Source organism: Phyllostomus discolor, chromosome 1 (assembly GCF_004126475.2).
Source record: "Phyllostomus discolor isolate MPI-MPIP mPhyDis1 chromosome 1, mPhyDis1.pri.v3, whole genome shotgun sequence".
NCBI lineage: Eukaryota > Metazoa > Chordata > Mammalia > Chiroptera > Phyllostomidae > Phyllostomus > Phyllostomus discolor.
In genome coordinates this window covers 43783124-43802069 of record NC_040903.2, presented here as the reverse complement: position 1 = coordinate 43802069, position 18946 = coordinate 43783124, and the positions used below count along the sequence as shown (strand labels likewise).

Genomic DNA, 18946 nt, shown 5'->3' with positions numbered 1-18946 from the left:
TAATTTAGATAAGTCATGCTAGAGACACCGAATCAAATATTCTTATGAAAAACCCATGTTGCATCCATCCACTTATATGAAGTCTATGTGGACTCCTCCTCCTCCCCATTTTTTCTTCTCGGCACTAATTGTTAACTCAGTAGTTTTATGTTTTGGTTCTTCTAACTATTAGAAATTTTTAAAAAAGATTTTATGTATTTATTTAAAGAGAGGGGATGGGAGAGAGAAAGAAAGGGAGAGAAACATTAATGTGTGGTTGCCTCTCACGTGGACCCCACTGGGGACCTGGCCCACAATGTGCCCTGACTGAGAATCCAACCAGCAACCCTTTGGTTCGCAGCCTGTGCTCAATCCACTGAGCTACACCAGCCAGGGCTATCTATGAGAAAATTAAAGAAATGCCATATAGAGCTATATAAATATTTGTTTATCAAACAAAAATTAACACATGTGAAGTTTTTAGCTATCTGCCTGGCAGATAAAAATACTCTATAAGTGGTAGCCACTAACTACTGTTATTGTCTTAGTAGTCACATTTTTTATTCGTAATTGTTTGGGTTACCTAACTACAATAAAACTTTTGTTATTTAACGAAGTGCCTTTTAGAATGGCATCTAGAATGAAGATCAGTAATAAGAAAAAAGAACATTTATCTATAAAGAATGAACATATGGTTATTAGGAGGGGAGCAGCCAAAACGAAGTCAAAGTCTCAGAGATTACACTTAATATTCTGAAGCTTGTGACTGATAAAGGTATCAGTCATAAGTGTTATCTGACTTTTTGGCAATGCCAAGCCAGAAGAGTAGGTAAAAGAACAGTGGCAGAAAGGAAAGGAGAGATTGGCTGAGAAGAGAAACTGATAGACACCAGTGGTGATAAAAGCCGAATCAGGAAGGCTAGCAGTAGAAAAGCTGCTTAGCCATGATGCAGGAAATGGGGCATGACCCAGTTCCCTGTACCTCAGAAGCTCAGGATGTCCCTGGTTATTTCAGCTGTATGTGGAAAATACCCACCTGCATTTCCGTACTCTTAAGGGCTAACCTCCAGTTCTACAGAAGTCACTAATTCACAATTACACATTGTCTGAAGAAGTTGAATTTCTAAGGGTCCCCCCGCCCCCGCCCCCACCGTCCCTCTGCATGGGCACTTGCTTATAGCTGCCATTTGACAGCATTTAAGGATCAGAAAGTGGTTCTTTGTGTTCTTAACCATTGGAAAAGAGCTGAAGGCTAACAGTTTGTTAATCATAATATTGTAAATGCAGCACTTCTCTATGTTAATATCAAAATGCTGTCTTTAAAAAGGTCACAAATCCAACTGCTCTAAAAACTACTAGCATGAAGGTGAATGCTCAGAACTTTTGGGTTCTGATGGTTAGACACTCTTCCCCCATCTCCTGGTTTTAAGCAGCTGCCTCAATATTTACGAAACAGAATAAAGTACATTTGTCAATTCAAAATTTGAAAAGTATCAGCAGGTGAACTGACCGATGTGTATTCAACTGCTTTCCAGGTAGAATATATTTTCTAGAGTACTACTAAATAGTGAAAGAAGATGAGAGAGAGAAATAAAAATGTCTATGAAGGATAACCTAAAATCAATGAATATATACATATACATACATAAATAATATATATACATAATATATACATATCTTTATATTGTGTGTGTATATGAAACTGTGAACATAAGAGTAATTTTATCACCTTAAATATTCATCCCTGGGTTCATATATAAGAAAGCTCTTTCCCCAAATCAGAGATTCTTCAAGTGCTTCTGTGAAAAACAGTCAAATGCTTCTAGAAGCCTTACTGTCAGCACTTTCCATGGCTTGCGTAAGGCACTCATAGTTAGGTATATTCGACTTTGAAGTGGGTAGTCATAGTAAAGCTGCCAGTCCTTTCTAAGGATTTTTTTCCCTTCTTTTTATTCCTCTCCTAGCCCTCCTCCCATCTCAAAACAGCACATACGAATACAGAAAGAAGGCTGCTTCTTTGTGAGTGGGACTATTTTTTTTTTTTTTTTTTTTGGTATACTGCTGTAATTGGGAGAGAAAAGATCAGGGCAGAGATGTGGGCTACTTACATGGCATTGCCTTAAATATAAATGTTTGCTGCAGCTCTGAGAACTGTCAGATGGTAGGAGTGCCTCTTACCTTGTAGGTAATCCAAGGAGAAGCCATCTCTTACCCATTCTGTCCATCCACAAAATGACTTCTAAAGTTAGGATGGCAAAGGAAGGCACTAAAAGTATTGGACCATGGCATGCAAGTTTTATGTTGGCCAAAAAGTTCATATGGTTTTATCCGTAAGATAAAAGACATATTTTTCATTTTCTCAAATAACTTTATTGATTTGGATATTTTGAGTATGTCAGCTATCTCCCACGTGGTATGACACTGATTGTTCTCAATTAATGTCTTGATGTGATCGCTATCAACTTCGATGGTCTACCTGACTGTGGAGCATCGTGCAGCAAGTAATCTCTAGCACAAAACTTTGCAAACCACTTTTGACACATTCAATCAGTCACAGGACCTTCTCCATACAGTGCACAAATCTTTTTTTGTGTTTCAGTTGCGTTTTTACCCTTCTTGAAAATAATAAGCATAATGTGCTGAAAATGTTGCGTATTTTCTTCCATCTTCAATATAAAATGGCTACACAAAAATTCACCAATTTTGATAAGCTTTTTTAAAAAAGGCAGGCTGATATGACAGCTGTCACAATATAATCTAGCAAAATTGTTTCAAATGAAGTTAAAGACAACTAAGGACTAGTAGGGCCATCTTATGGAAAAAACCAAATGAACTTTTTGGCTAACCCAATAGTTCCTTCTTACATAGTTGATGAGAAAATGGTATGGAAGGTCATATACCAAAGGGAAAATGGCCCCATTAAATATGAATGCATATGTCTGTGAATGTATGCAAAAATTCTAAAAGAAAACTCACCAAACTCAAAGGTGGTGTCTCAGATGATAAATGATAGTGGTGATGGGGGATTGGGGACCCACAGAGAGGAAAGTTCACTTTGTACTCAATGCATTATTATTACAAAACATCTAAAAATGAAAACAGATCCATGCATTACTTGAAATTTTTATAAATCAATTAAAAATGACATGGTAAAAACTTTTATGAGATAGAAAAGGTAGATGCACAAAAATTTAGCAGAGTACCAACCCTCAAAGACTAATGAGGGACATAACAAGGCCCATCAGAAGCCTTCTTTTACACTGCATTTAGGCATGCTGAATACTTTATGGACATTATATCCTGAAAGATTTTATACTGACACATGAAGCCTGAAAACTTCAGGCTATCTCTTCTGCACACAGTTTTGCTATCTTCATCAGTGTCTTTTAACTCAAATGTAAAGGTTAACTTTGAAATCTCTGAGCGAAGTTAGGATTTCTTAAATAAAAAGATAATGCCCTAATATACAGAGTGGGGGACCTGTAGGTTTGCACTTGTGAGTACACAAAACAGTTTATTCTTGTATTATTATTATTTACTGTATTGTTTTCTATACGAACAACTGTAAACTACTTTTGCCCCAGCCTGAATAGTCTCGCAAAGTTATACATTATACATTCTTGGTAAATACATTAGCCAGAGTTAAAAATTGGGTGTTGAGGAGGCAAATATCTATAGATTGTTTAGGCTGAGTGCATGTATTGTCCTGGTAATTGAAATGCAAAGTCTTTTAAAATACTGTTAGGTCTCAGTTGCTCAAATGGAGTCAGGAGAGCCAGGGTTCTGATGTCCAGGTATATTATAGAAAGAAATATTGCATTGATTCTGCAGGGCAGTGACAATTAACTATTCCTATTAATAAGCAGAGTATTCCTATTTCCAAGTATGCATGTGTTCTAAGGTATATATAAAAATAACAAGTTAAAAATAAAAACTCAGCCTAAAACAAGAAATATTTTAAGTCAATTTTGTATGTCAATAACGTATGTATCAGTGAACTTCTACTAATTTGAAATGTCCTCAGTGACTGGTCTTTAACCACAGTGGAAGTGGGACATGACATTTTCCCAATAATTTTTCTGAGCACTTACACATCAATAAACTATTTCAGAAATAAAGATCATGAAGAACTATTGGAACTTTATGTGCTAACAAAGTGTGCTATACATCTGCTATTATTGTAGGGATTTATGAAACTTTAGCTTAAATCTTCCATTTATGATCTTGATCATACTTAGGCTTCAATTTTTGAACAATACTTAAAAAATAGCATCAACCCTTAATAAGAGGAAGTAATCAAATAAAATGAACTGAAATTGAGATTAATCCCTACTAGTTACACTAGCCAATGATTGAAAAGTTCTTCTATTTCAAACCCTGTACCACAACTGTTAGTTATAAACACCTGATAGGAGTGTCTTCTTCATTCTACAGTGATGTGGTTAATAAACAGGTAACACAGAAACAAAAAATTTTAAGGAGAAAAAAGAGACTGTGCCTAAAGAACAAAGTAGAAAGCAGATTCCTTACAAAATGAAAAGCACTCACTTCTGCCCTGATTAGATACTCCCATTTGGAGATTAGTGCCAACCAATACAGCTCACAATTTATGGCTTTACTAAGACTCTTACGTTAATGGTTAGTATCAGCTCTCTTTCTAGGTAAGTAATAAAGAAATAAAGAGAAAGTAATAAAGGAAAGTAAGAAAGGTGACACTGGACTACTTTTAACTGGACCATAACCTAGGAGGAACCATCCCACCAGTTTGGGACAGGCAGTGTTTGCTTAAAGAGCAAGAGATTGGTAGGCAAGAAATCTGGGTCAATTGCATTCTTTCTCTTCCTCGGTACTTAGCACAAATCACTTAATACTGATCCTCAGATTCCTCATCTGAAAAAAGTGCATCACATTTGGCTCACAGAGACGTGAATATAAACTCTGACAATCACAGTCGATGCACGTAGGAAATATTCAGCTAAGGTTAATCTCCTAGACGTTAGATCAGGGGGCAGAAAAGGCTGCCAGGGTTTCTTGGCAGTGCAGAGCAATGAAAAGGTTTGCCTTGGTGCTATTAAAAACAACAACAACAACAAAAACACAAAAAACCCTAGTTCTGTGAGAGAGTGAGAGACTGACCCTCATCACCCTGAGCAAATTTCTCTTCCTTTTCAGAACTCAAATAGCAAAGTATTTCGCATTTGATATATATCATGCCTTGTATTTTCAGTCACATTTTCACAGTGTAAGATCTGGTCTTTTAAATCAGATTTAACACTCCTTCCAGAGTCTTCTATACACAAATGCCTACTCTAGGGCCCCGCTCATTACAAGTAGCAGTAAACATTTGTTGACTAAAAAAGCACACACGAAGTGGGACCAGCTGAATTCAGAGGGCTCCTGTGGCTGTGGTTTTAAAAAGGTAGAGGCCTCTTCCAGCCCAACGATATAATCCTGGGAGGTTCCCTTCCAAAGCTCCCCTGTCCCCCAATCGGTTCTCGACATCTCGAGCACCGTTCTTGATTTCTTTTCCCATTCCGGTGGACGAATCTGTACTCTTTAACGGTGTGGAGCGAACGCTAGTAAAAAATTTACTGGCACTGCTGAGGCCGCCCGGGCAGCGGAGCAAGGAGCCACACCTACTTGGCTGCCAAGGCGCCTGGAGCCCGCAGAAGGCGGGCCGGCGGGGCTGTCGGGGGTTCGGGCGCCGCCCCCTCCTCCAGTTCTTCGGGGGAGGATCACAGGTCAGGACAGGGTCTGCTACCCGGCGAGCACGTGAGTGTCAGCCGAGAATGAGCGCCCGGCTTAGGAAAGAAGGGGAGGGCGCGTCTGGCGGGAGTCCGAGGCCTGGAGAGACTCGGAGGTAATAATCTAACGCCCGGACCACGGCCGCCCCCAACGCTCCGGGACAGGAGCGTCTCCAGAGCCCCAGCCTCCCCGCCCGCCCGGCGCCCCGCTCCGGAGACCCAGTGGAGGGCGGGGCTCCGCGGACCCGGGCCGGCCCTTCCCCGCCGCCACTCACGGTGCTTGCCGCCGCCGCCGCCGCCCGGATAGCTCAGCAGCAGGAACGGCAGCGGGGAGCCTGGCGACGGCGGGGTCCTCCAGGCACGCTGTTGCTGCTGCGGCGGTGGACGCGCTGCGAAGCCGGCACCTCCATCTCCCGGGTAGAGCAGAAAGAAGGGGGCGGCCACCGGCGAGTCCGGCTCCGACTGTCCACCGGGGGAGGCCAGCAGCGGCCCCGCCCCGCCCTCTGGGTCCGAGTCCCCGGTCGCAGCGTGGCGCGGCTGCTCCAGCGGCTGCTCCCCGCCCCTCGCCGGCTCCTCGCTGTAACTTTCCGCGCCGGCGGTGGGCGGCAGTGAGGTCTCAGCCATGCTCGCTCTTTCCTACGTCGCCTTCGACTCGCTCCCGGGCCTGGGCAGGGCAGCAGAGTCACGATGGGGAGTCGCTGCTCCGTCCCGTTCGTCCCGCCGCCACCTTTCTCCTTGGCCACTGTCTGGACTCCTCCACTCCGTCCACAGCCCGCTTCGCCGGGGTCCGACCCAGCTGAAGCGACAGCCCCGCCCGACGGCGCGGCCTCCTTACCGGCCGCCTCCTCCCGATGCCCCTCCCGCCCCGGCCCCCAGCCTGCGGCACGGCTCCCCTAGGGGGCGGTGTCTCTTCCCACTTCCCGCTCCCCACCCGCAACGCGTCTGTCCCTGGCGACCCGGGAGAAGAGACGGCCGGGCTGTGCCTCGTCCTCAGCTGCCCCCTGCACGGCCCTTCCGAGCGGTCAGCTGTTTGCTCCCCGGGGCTTGAATGGTGGGAGCCTTAACGAAATACCTAGAGGCGTTTTTTGTGTGTAACTGCCTAACTTCATCGGTAGCGCGGAGGAACTAAGATCAGGGTTTGAAGATGGGGCGAAAGCTAATTTTAAAAAGGAATCTCTTCCCACCCCCTGGCATTAAACTGTACCGTTTGCCTTTCACATACTAGAATTTTAAACGTGGATTCATTGTTTTGATTCAGGAGCTTTTTGTGTGAGAAACCAGAGGCGGTGTCTCCGTTTCACCACCTCTTTTGTTCCCTGACATGTGCACTGTATGGAAACCTTGAATTTGCTTTGACTTTCACTCCCTGGTTTCCGGTGTTCCGGGTGCGCATGAGTGCATTTTAAACCGAACAGCTTAGAATTTATATGACAAGCATCTATTACAGGTCGACAGTTTTCACTTTCATACCGCCTCGCTAGTAATTGGCCGTTGTTGCTTTATTTTGACTATTTGAATCAATAATCGCCAATCCAGTAATTCCCATAAGTAAACATTCTTTCTCTAATAAAGACCATTTCTAGTTACTATCATTAATCTTTATGCTGGATTCCATGAATGTGCTCTCGTATTTCCCAGCCCACTGGCTTTGTGTTCAGGTTGTAAAATGCTGGCATGAAATCCATGTTGACGCATAATTAAAAATCACTGTTGTGTAACATTTTGCCCACCTGCTTTTCCCTCTTACTCTGGTTTGTCTTTCCTCCTGTAGAAGTTACTTCTCTTTCAAAAGAAAAAAAAAGTAAACTTAATTGTTATTCTCTGAAAATCACTCTTGGAATTACCACACTATCATTCACCAAATCTTTTAAACAAGACGAAATTTAAAAGATGTTTACAAGAAGCTAACTTGAAGCAGTCAGAAAATTTCTTAGTAGCTTTTCACTGTGATATTCTAACTTGTAGATCCCAGAGTTACTGCCCACTTGAGTAAGTTGTCATCTGAGCCTAGATTCCTCTTCTGTAAAAATGTTTATATTACTTATTCATAGGAATATTGTTAGGGTTAAGTAAGAAATATAAGTAAAGCCTTTAAAACAGAGTCTGGCATAGGGTAAAATAATTGTTAGCTATATTTTATTATTTTGGCAAAGCAGCATATTACTTAAGAACAAACTCAGTTGAGAAAAGAAAACCCTTTTCATCAGTTCCTTAAAATTTTGAAAGTTTTGTGGGGCTTTCTATATGTCTTGGTGATGGTGAGAGTCTAGATATAAAAAATGTATTAGCCTTTAAGGAGTTGCAAATTTTATCATAACTTGAAGAGAAAAATGAAGAGATTCTAGATGTTATTTTTCTTTTTTGCACAGAAATGTTCAACCTTATTTTAGCCTCCAGACATAACGATAGGTGAAGACAGGTTTTAGTTATTACAACCTGACACAAATCCACAACTTGTTCTAAAAGCTTGTTGTCTGCATCAATTTTCTTTATAATTAAAAAAGATTTCTTTACAGTTGACATTCAATATTATTAAGGTGTACAACACAATTAGACATTTATATAACTTACAAGGTGATGATCACCCATAAGTCTAGACCCACCTGACACACTACATAATTACAATATTACTAACTATATTCAGTATGTCTTAATTTACACCCCCTTGACTATTTTGTAACTGCCAATTTGTACTTCTTAATCCTTTCACGTTTTTCACCCAGCCACCCAACCCTGCATTATATGGTTTTATCACCCATCCTTAACTGGATCTTTTACCCTGTTTTTACATGTAGAAATTTCAAAGTATCATTATATTCTTGTCAAGTTCCTTCACAGAGATCTTTTGCAATGTTTCAGTAAATAATTTGACAATGTACACTTAATGCCATTGTAGGTAGAAGAAAAGAGCAGAGCCCTCACAAATCACTCTTGAGAAAGGCCAATAAGCAGCCAAGGGAGTCATCAAGTTAACAAAGTATGAAATGCTATCTAGCCTGAATTGCTTTCTCCTTTCTAGTTACTGAGATACTTGTAGGTATTTGAAACATTGACAGGCTGTGGAATTTTGCAGGGTACTAGGGTTTTTTATGCCTCTCTACTTAAAAACTCTATGCTTTGTGTCATTAATTAAGTGGCAGTGTAACGAATATAGAAAATCAGCTGAAATATGAGTCCTTTAAATTTTACAGGGAATGCTATTTATGAGCATTTTCTTTAAAGGTGGGTGGTACTCCAAGTCCCTAGTTTCTTATGCTTTCAGCTTTTGGATCAATAATATAATCCCAGCTCTGCATAACCCCTAGTGACGTAAAGGCTTGGTTTGGTAGCTACACATATTTAGAGAAGCCAAGATTATAAAAATAAGCCTAAACATGTTGGTTTCTTGAAAATGCAGAGCAACAAAAATCCAAGCCATTGTAAGAATCAAGCTCTATCTTGTTATATAAAGGGCTGTTTTTCTGCTTTATCCACATTTTATTTTTATTTGTCCAAGTTTGGTTTTTTGAAACCCTTTGGTGATTTTAAGGATGGACGTTGAGAATATATTACAAAACTTAGAGATCAATGTCATGGGTGTACATTTAGCATAAGCTTCTTAGAACTGCAGTCAAAGAAAAGATAGCACTTGGAAATGTTGATATTCTTTCTCAGTATAGTACATAGGTTTATTGTGATTCTAAAATGGCTTTCGTGAGCCATTTGTTTTTCATTGTGTGGTACTTGGGAAAAGTCTTATTTGAAAACAATGTAATTCTTCATGTTAAACTTCTCACTCTAATAAATGCAGCAATTTATTTGTACTAATTAGTTAATATAAAGCTGAGGTGTAAAAAAGCTCTCCGTGTGTCTCTCTTTTTAAAATATTAAAGCTGGGGACAATGAAACAAGGAAGGACTTAGGATAGAAGCAACAGCAAAGAGCCTAGCCCGGGCTGCTTCAGTTCTCTAAAATAATGTTATAGGAAAGAAATGAGCCTAGGTGGGGCTGCTTTAGCTCACTGAGAAGTCAGAGAAAAGGGGTCCGGGAGACAGGTTCAGGGGGCTAGCCTGCGATGAGCTGCCGCTGTTCATCACTCCCCTGGTTGCAAGTCTCCTGAGGACCCTTAGAGTTTAGGAGATGCACCTTGTGGGGAAAGAAGAAAAGGGAAAGGCATGTGTGCTTCCTGAGGGAGAGCCTGCTGAAAAGCTTTTTTCCCAGATTCTATCATTCTTTCCTTTTGCATTACTAGGTTTTGATTGCTGTTACTAGTTTTGATGATTGTTATTTATTTTCCCAAAACATTTATTACAAAAGTACCTCCTCTCTGTTTACTGTATCTATAATAATCACTTTAAAAAATCCTCACCTGAGGATATGCTTATTGATTTGAGCCAGAGATGGACAATTGCCTCCCACATGCATCCAGACCAAGGATGGAACCCACAATGTAGGTATGTGCCCTGACTGGGGATTGAACCTGCAACCTTGTGATGTACGGGACCACACTCCAACCAACTGAACCACCTAGCCAGGGGCTGTAATACTAAGAAATATAAACACCACTCTTAATGCAACAATGCACTCTCAATAAGTATCTTTTATCTTAAGCAATGTATTTAGTCTAGATCAAACAATGACAGTTTTCTTTGGGTGGTAGAAATATGGTTGTATTTTTCTACTCTTCTGTACTTGCAAGTAGTTTATCATGAATGTTCAGTTTTAGTAGGAAATAAACATATCGAGGGACTGTTTATCTTTCTTATGAAGGCATGCTAACAGCAAAGTTATGTTGTGTATACTGTGGAATAGAATTCCTACCCTAAGGGAGCTTATCATATTTTGTGTCTATTTAGTTTTAACCTAATAGTGTTGCTAGACCTCTTTGGTTGTTTGCTTTTGCTGACCTGTAACTGTTTCCGTCTCATGCACTTTTCCAATTCTCTTCTAAATTTCTCTCAAAACTCTTTTTAATTTGTGCTCTCTGCTCTAATTGAAATCTTCATCTTTTCTTGCCTGTGTTATTCCAAAGGACTTGGAGCTGGTATGCAGTAAATGGCTCTGACTGTACTGTGTTTATCTCTTATACCAATGTGTATCCTTCCAGAGCTGGCATCTTTTGAGCTTACCCTTTTTACAACGTACAACCAATTTATTCCTCTAGTAATTTGGCAACTCCCCTTTCCACGTTTTTATTAAAAATCCCATTCTAAAGTCCTATCAAAATTCTTTGATTCTGTGTCCATCAGGAACCCAAAATAGAAGTGACTCAAAAAAATTTAACTGAATATGAATTTTAATAAACTTATGTGGCCTTAACATGCCTTTTTGTTTATGTTCAAACATGGTGTGATTAGAAATGTATGTCTAGTAGAGCTCACTTAATAAATACTAAAAAATTCTAGATGCTGATCAAATTCCGTTATCAACTTACTTTGAATAATCCCCTCTCCCACCCATGGTAAGATCTCCTAGTATATGTTAACACAGGCCATATAAAGCAATGCTTAAGAGTATGAAAAGAACAGTCCCCTAGTATAAGTTTTCCTATGGAGGTCCAAGGACTCCTGGCTTCAGAGTCTAGGAACCCACTGATGTGGTATGTAGAATGTTGTGATTAGGCTTATGTTATTCTTCTGGTGGGGGTGGGGGTGAAGATCCATTGCTTTCAACAGATTCTTCTGGGGCTACCCTCAAGGTTTTTGTAGTCCCATGGTATCGCATCATTTTTCATTCTTGTAATTTCATTCATAGTCTCTGTCACTAAAGAGAAACCTAAAAATCAGTGTGCCCACAGCAGTGTTTCCCAAAATGTGTTCTATAGACCACCTGGGTCAGCATCATCTGAGTTACCTGTTAAAAATACAGATCTCTTAGTAGACATTGGCCCAGTTAAAACAGAATCTACATTCTAAACTTACCAACTGATCCTTAACATTCTGGTCTAAGAACCATTATGATAAAACCAAGGAGAAAATTAATGCTTTTAAGTGGAGTAAATTAGTTTTTTTCTCTAATGGACTAATAGCAACTAATACTACTTAACTACCTGCCAGGTGCTGTTCTAAATTTATGTTACATGGTTTAACTTTTAAATGGCTATAACAATCTGGTATTATTCAATGTGAGGAAATTTGGACACAGAAAGGTTAAGTAGATCCAAGACACACCATTAAGTGATGAAACTGGGATTTAAACTCAGCCTGGCTTGAGCGATCAAATTCCTAATTGCTACCCTCTCTGGTTTCTCTTAAAGCAGACATTGTTTATTAGTTTCTTCCTTTTTTTTTTTGTTTTGTAGTTTAAAAATGTTGATTCTTCAAGTTTACTGTATTTAAAGCTTCACTTTGAAGGCAAATGTAAAAGAAAATCATTGTTTTCTTTTTTTCAAAAATGAATAGCTGAGTCAAGAAAGCATATCTGGAGCTTAGCTGGGTAGCTGTTTGTTAGAATGGGTCCTGATATGCCAAGATTGCAAGTTCCACCCTGGATCAGGGCACACAGAAGCAACCAGTGAATGCATAAATAAGTGGAAGAACAAATCAATGTCTCTAAAAAAGATAACATATCTGGAATACATAGCTAAAGTAACGTTAAAAACTTTGACATGAGAAAATACAGTAGGTAAAGTGTAAAACATATCTTAACACTTGATTTGCTTACAGAACTTACGGAATCGCATTTACCAGTTTAGTAAAAGGACATAAGGGTTACAGATGAACAGTGGGATGAAGCATAGGATGAAGTCTGGGAGGGTCCCGAGCACATGAGCTTCTGTCCCCGTGGAACTGGGGTACATCACCTTCCCAGTACTGGATATGTTCACCAACATGGAAGCTCCCTGAACCCCACACTATTGGGATTTTTATGGAGACTTCTAACGAACGTATAATCAATCATTAACTCCATTTCCATCCCCTCTTCCCTTTCTGGAGAATGAGACTGAAAATTCCAAGTTTCTAACCATAGCTTGGTCTTTCTGGTGACCAGGCCCCATCCTGGAGCCATTCAGAAGCCCATCCAAAGTAACCTCATTGGAACAGAAGATGCTCCCAAGTGTTCTAATCACTTAGGAATTGATAAGGGTTTTAGGATCCTTGTGTGAGGAATGGGGAGAAGAGGCAGGCAGACACACACACACACACACACACACACACACACGTATTTTCTATGATCCCACAGCTCTTAACCACTGTTTTACCTCTTCAAGGTAAGTATAATAATTGTACTATACAGATGAAGAAAATGAGTCAGAGATCCAGTAATTAATTCAAAACCACCCTAGTAAGTTAACTTTAAAATCTACACTTTTTATGTGATACCAACAAGGACAGGGCTCTGAAGCCAGGCTGGCTGGGATGAATAGCTAAATAACCTTGAGAAGTTACTTAACTTCTTTGTCATTTTCCTCATCTCCATAACTATGTAATAGAATTTACCACATAAGAACTGTTGTGAAAAGGAAATAAGTACAAAGTGTACTTTAGCATTCATTAAATGTTAATTTTACTTCCAATCTACCTCTTTTATTTATAAGAAAACAAAAGATAAACTTATTTGACATGTGTGCTACTCTGAGGAGGCAGATACAAGCCAGAGGTTAAGAGAGTAAAGGCTCAAATTAAGCTGGCTTGGACCCAAATCTCAAGATGTCCTTTAAAAACTTCACCTTCACAAATTTCAGCACCCTAACATCTTGATATAACAGTACAAGCTCACAAGGTTACTGCAAAGATTAAATGAGGTGATATATATCTGGTACATGGAAAGTATTTAGTAAATATTAACCACTAATCATCTCTCCATCTTCAACAGCTAGCACAATAATTAATGAAAAACAGTGACATAGTTAAGCCACCTTTTGTGCTTTCCTTTACCAGTCCTCTCAATTTCTTCCCTGGCATCATCCTAAATATTTTTAAGTTCACCATCTCAGTATCTCTCTCCTACTGTAAATACCAGAGCAACTTAGAAAAATGTCTGTTACCATTTGAAGTTGGCACTTACCTAAGGAGTAATCATACCAAATTTTCAGCAAATGGAGTGTAGAAATGGCACCCATGACATGTCACCAGTACAGAAGGGGAAATGGAATTTTTACCTATTTACCACATTAAGGACTATTAGAAAATATCATAATTAATGTAATTAAGGAATATCTTTCCTTACTCATAGTTCCTCTTCACTCTTTACCACACACAATGTACAAAATTCTTTTTTTCAATGTGCAAAATTCTTAACATTAAACCTATTTATTAACAAGTGTTCTGCTCAAGAGTTATACTTAGGTAAATGAAATAATATGTCAGAAATATTTTATAGGCTATTTTACGAATGATTGCCAAAGGTGCGTTCACTTCAGTTTCTGAGAAAAACTGTACAAGTATTCTGACTGTTGTTCCACAACTAGCTGTGAAATTTTCCTAGGCTACTACTTGACAAGATTCTGGAAAACTTTTTTCAACACCATCTCTTTTCCCAAGCACCTGCATATTCCTCCCACAGTTCTTAGTATGACCTTAATAAAAATTAAAGGACAAATAAATTGATCAATAACCCAAATTAATTTCCCTACTGAGCAGATTACTTAAAATTTAAGATTAGGTGGTATATTAATACAATAACTTCACTACTTAAAATGAAAATTTATTGATCCAGAACTTGCAAAAAACACAAAACTTAAAGCAAAAAGTTTACTTAAGCTTAATGCTCTTTTTAACTCCTGCACGAATTCCAGATATTTCACCACTATAACGTTGCTCCTCTCTGCGAACTTCACGAACCTGGCCTCTTCTGCGAATTTTGGCTCTTCTGAACTTTTCCCGGTGTTTCACTCTGGGATTGCGATCAATCTTCTTTCTCCTAGGTGTAAGTCCCCTATTTTTAGCAATCTGATAGGTAATGGCTCTCTTTGCATTTTTATCTTCAAGGGCCTGTTCTTCAGTACTATTTTCTTCTTTCTTTCTCTTCAACTTTTGCCTGTCTTCTGTTTCTTTAGAGTATTTCAGTGCAGCTTCATCAAAATTGGAATCATCAGAAAGATCTGTAACGGCAGCGGCAGCCTCTGAAACAGATATTGGTTTGGCCTTGGTGGATTTTGCTTTTGGAGTTAGTTTTGTCTTTCCAGTATCATCCTTAAATGTGAGTAGATGACGAATTTCAGAGGACAGTTTCTGATCCACAACTGACAGCTTGTTGATCAAAGTTCGGTAGGTAACAAGCCTTTCTATAACAGGATGTCCGTGTGCAGGGACTCTCCTAGCTTTCAGGATCAAATAAAAACTGATGTTGGAGCAGTAGTTCAAATAGAGGTTGTATTTGGTCATCAGGTATCGACTTCCTTTTCCAGGTGGAATGATCCCTTGCTCCACCAATTGCAACAATGGCTCCAGTTCATCTTTCACCTCTGTCAACTTAACTTTCAAGTCTTCAATCAGCTCCAAGAGCTCTGGTGATTCCTTCCTCAGCATCTTTAGCTTCTCTTTCACCGAAACCTTTGCCAAGTCCTTCACAACCCGTGTCTCAGACTCATCTACCTGAGGCGCCTGAGGTTTTGCAAAGGCCTCCACCCAGGTAACCCCAAAGTCATCCTCTTGCAGGGCTTGGGCTAGCCGCCGCTGAATGAGCTGTGCCTCCTCCTCCTCCTCTCTTTCCACCTCCTCTACTTCTTGTTGACTCTGCCGGCCTCGGGACTTGGACCCATAGTCCGTGTCATAATAAAGTTTTTTCCTTTGACCCCACGACAAACTGGGGTCCACAGAGGCCTCAGCCTCACTCTGCACGGAGCTCCCACCATCATCATCCTCCTCAGCCCCGCCACTCTCTCCATCCTCATCGTCCTCATCAGCAATATCTAGGGCTAGCACCTCCTCCTCCTCATCGCCATCCTCCTCCTCGTCCCCACTCTCTACTTCGCTCCAGCCCTTAGCCAAGGCGGCTCGAGAACGGGCCTCATGGAAATCATCTACCTTATCTTGGTAGTAGCTGGAGTCCCCTGGTGAGGGCGGCAATTCTAAATCGTCCTCCTTTTCGTCCGTTGGGCCGCGATCTGCCTTGGCCCGCACAGCTGCCCACTTGGCCGCTCCGCGCCGCCGGGATCTCCCCACCATAGCTCGCGGTCTCAGATTCTACACCGAGGACAGGCTTTCGGCCACTCCTAATCTCCGTGCACGCGTCCCGCGCTCCAGCAACACGCCAACCACGCGCTCTCGTACCACGCGAGTCTGCCGGCGCGGCGGTAGACCGTAGGAGATCCGCCTTCCGGCTCCCAGAATGCTCTCCGTGTAGCGGGTGAACCGGAACTTCCGCTCGGTCCCGCAGCCTGGTCAAGTTACGAGCACCTCCCTTTTCGCTTGCCCTTTGATAACAATCTAGTCGGGTGAATTAAAATCTTTCCGTGTAGGAACAGCATGTATAGGAAGTTTAGTTCCGTAGAGCCCCGTAGGAACACCTCTGATCTCGCGAGCCTGAATGGGCGGGGGCCAGACGCAGTGACGGAACCGGGAGGGGAGGTCGTCGGGACCAGTAGAGGGCGCTCTGCCTCTACGCCTAGGGTGGTACCCGGGGCTACGCCTAGGGTGGTACCCGGCGCAGCTGTACTGCGCATGTACCGGGCATCTCCGAATACGAGCTAAGTTCAGGTGTAAAAGATTTCCTGGTTTACCGAAATTATATTATCTTTTCCGTTCACCGGTCTGGAAGTTAATCGGGTTGCTTTTCTCTCCGCCACGTGCAAATACATTTCCGAGCACCATTGCCTGGGGGCGCCACTGGCGCTGCAGGACTGGAGGATCCTGTCTTCGGCTCGGGGCGTGAGCGGAGGCCGGGCTTCGGGACCGTGGTTAGAAGACCTCCGACTGCCCGCGCTCAGAGCTCGTTGACTCCTCGGGGATTTGAGTCTCGGAGGGGTAACTACGGGGAGACAGAGCCCTGCTGTAGGATATGACTTGCCTAGCATCTCAGTTTAGCTGTAGAAGACACCGTGATTTCTCTTCCTTTTAGTGGAGAAGTTTCACTCTTCCACGTGCTTTGGAAATGACACATTTTAATTCAATCACGTACCCTTAACTTACTGATTCTTAAACATTAAGCACGAGGCAGCGTTTTAGGCCATGGGAAAACAATGGTGGGCAAAAGCAGGCGTTGTCCCCGTACTCGTGCAACTTATGGTCTAGCGGCGGACAGGCTTTAATCAAGTAATCATGCCGCATATGCCAAATTATAAAAGGAGTTAACTGCTGTGAACCCTAGTCCTGTGTTACCCAGGCTACTGAAAACGCTCAACATGCCTTTTACATCGCTTTTTTTATAGACGCCATCCTCATTTAAACAGGGTTTAGTACTTCACCAAACATTGGGAAATTTCTGCTGTATTGAAGAGAAAGTGTAAGCATCACCTCTTTGGTCTCAACTCCCTTAATTGTGTTTTCCTCAGTTCTTCTACATTACCTAGTAGATCTCTACAAACACTGATACTGCAAGCACCCAGTACAGTGTCTGACACAGAGTAAGCATCCAAAAAAAGGTTTATTTAATGAGTAAGTATTGAAATTACAGTATTTGATTACCTGTCTCAGGTGCTACATAAAACAGAGTGAATGAATGATGCATTAGGCTACAAACTTCCCTAAAGAAGGTAACCTGAACTGGAATGGATTTTAGGGATCATCAATACCAGCATCACATTATTACTTTCAACATGTGGAAACAGACTTATGGAGATTATATTAGAAAATCTGGCACAGAAACCAGAGACAGGGCTCCCACACCAGGCTTTCACACTCAGCTGTTACCAGTCCTTTGGGTCTTAGGTGTGAATTGGTTTCAGATCTTTCCCAGAGGGTATATTTTGCTGGATGGATGAAAGAAACCAAGAGCACAGATTAAAGTTTGTGAGGAAGAGGGTGGTGATAAGGAAAAAAGTAGTTAACCTTGTCTTTAGAAATATTGCTAGGGCTAGAAGTATGAAAGGACAGCCCTATAATCTTAGAAAAATTCAAGGTTTAAATTTTCAGACTTTACATATGATAGGCTCAGTATTTTGATACTTTCGAACATAGGTGTTGGAAGCTGAACTTTTGATATGTTGCTAAAAGTAATAGTGACATACAGTTTCTTTGCAGAAAGTATGTGTTCTTAGCTTAAGAAAAATAACATATTTTTAGAAAAGTGATATTTTGAAGTAACTTATAAACTTGAAAATCTTTACAAGATTTTTAAATATGTAATTTTATGAATAAAAATCCTATGTTTTGATGGCAAGCACAGAATTCACTTTTGAATGTAAATAATAGATTTTTGTCATTCAACAACTATCCACTGTTTACTAACTTTAGCAGAATGCTATATGCCATAGTAGATCCAAAGGAGAATTGGCCACAGTCTTTTTTTCTCTAGGAGCTTTTAATCAGGTGGAAAGACATACATGCAGATTATGAAAATACAAGGCAGTGTGTGATGTAAGCCCAATGCTGTGGGAGATCATCTCTGGATTGTTACTCTAGAAATATTGCTTACACAATGTTGCATCTAAACTGGAACCGTAATTATATCCTTGCTTTAATGTAGTATTGAATTTTCATTATGTCTAAACATTAAGTTTTATTTAGGTACATAAAACAAATTCCAATTTTTCTTTTGATTTTTATTGCAGATTATTTGAAAATTTAGTCATATTTCAGGACCATATGTGTATGTTATTAAAGAGAAGCTAGAAAGTTATTTGGGATATTTTTAATGAAAATAATCACATTGCTCTAATATTTACTTTATACTATACATTACATTTTCTATTTAGAATAGAGTTGCAATAACCAATATTATATTCAGAGACTGTTATGTTCTAATATTCTCAGATCTTTTTGATAAAGAACAGTTAAAGTCAGTTGTTTAATTCCAGTGGCTTCCACAAACTAATCTTTTACAAATTAATCTTAATGCCACTTAGGTGAAATTTTTTTTCCTTAAAAATTTGTATTACTGGAGAGACATTAATAGCTTTATCGTACACCTATGCCAATCAAAAAGAAAACACCAAGTCCACAGAGAAAATGAACAGGTATTAAATAACATTTGGCACTTAACTATTATATTTGTGGCAACTATAATTTATGAACTTCAATCTTTATTGTATTATTATACTGCCTTAGGAGTTAGCAAGCTACACATAATAAGGGCCAACTTTTTTTTTTCTTCTTCTTCTTCTTCTTCTTTTTTTTTTTTTTTAACAAAAACCCTTTTGCCTT

At 40.4% G+C, this 18946-nt stretch overlaps 2 protein-coding genes across 12 annotated transcripts in view; both read right to left on the bottom strand.

Moving 5' to 3' along the window:
- Window positions 1-6588, bottom strand: part of RUFY3 (RUN and FYVE domain containing 3) — a 71940-nt gene extending 65352 nt beyond the window's left edge. For 3 of the 11 annotated variants that reach the window (XR_004902205.1, XM_036021728.1, XM_036021738.1), the window contains exon 1: window positions 5999-6588. Coding sequence is in view for 6 of the 11 variants with exons in the window: in XM_036021728.1 (XP_035877621.1) it covers window positions 5999-6347 (349 nt within the window). In the remaining 5 variants the exon portion in view is untranslated. The remainder of the gene's footprint in view (window positions 1-5998) is intronic. The other 8 variants (XR_004902218.1, XM_028505713.2, XM_036021746.1 and 5 more) reach the window with 5 other exon arrangements.
- Window positions 6589-14327: 7739 nt separating this feature from the next.
- On the bottom strand, window positions 14328-16121 carry UTP3 (UTP3 small subunit processome component). Its single transcript, XM_028507584.2, has one exon. It carries the CDS (start codon window positions 15809-15811, stop codon window positions 14396-14398), a length of 1416 nt encoding a protein of 471 aa, XP_028363385.1. The 5' UTR covers window positions 15812-16121; the 3' UTR covers window positions 14328-14395.
- Between the last annotated feature and the right edge of the window lie 2825 nt (window positions 16122-18946).

What these genes read in the sequence shown, in the direction of transcription:
- UTP3 (XM_028507584.2), bottom strand. Translation starts at nt 15,811, where the DNA reads ATGGTGGGGAGATCCCGGCGGCGCGGAGCGGCCAAGTGGGCAGCTGTG.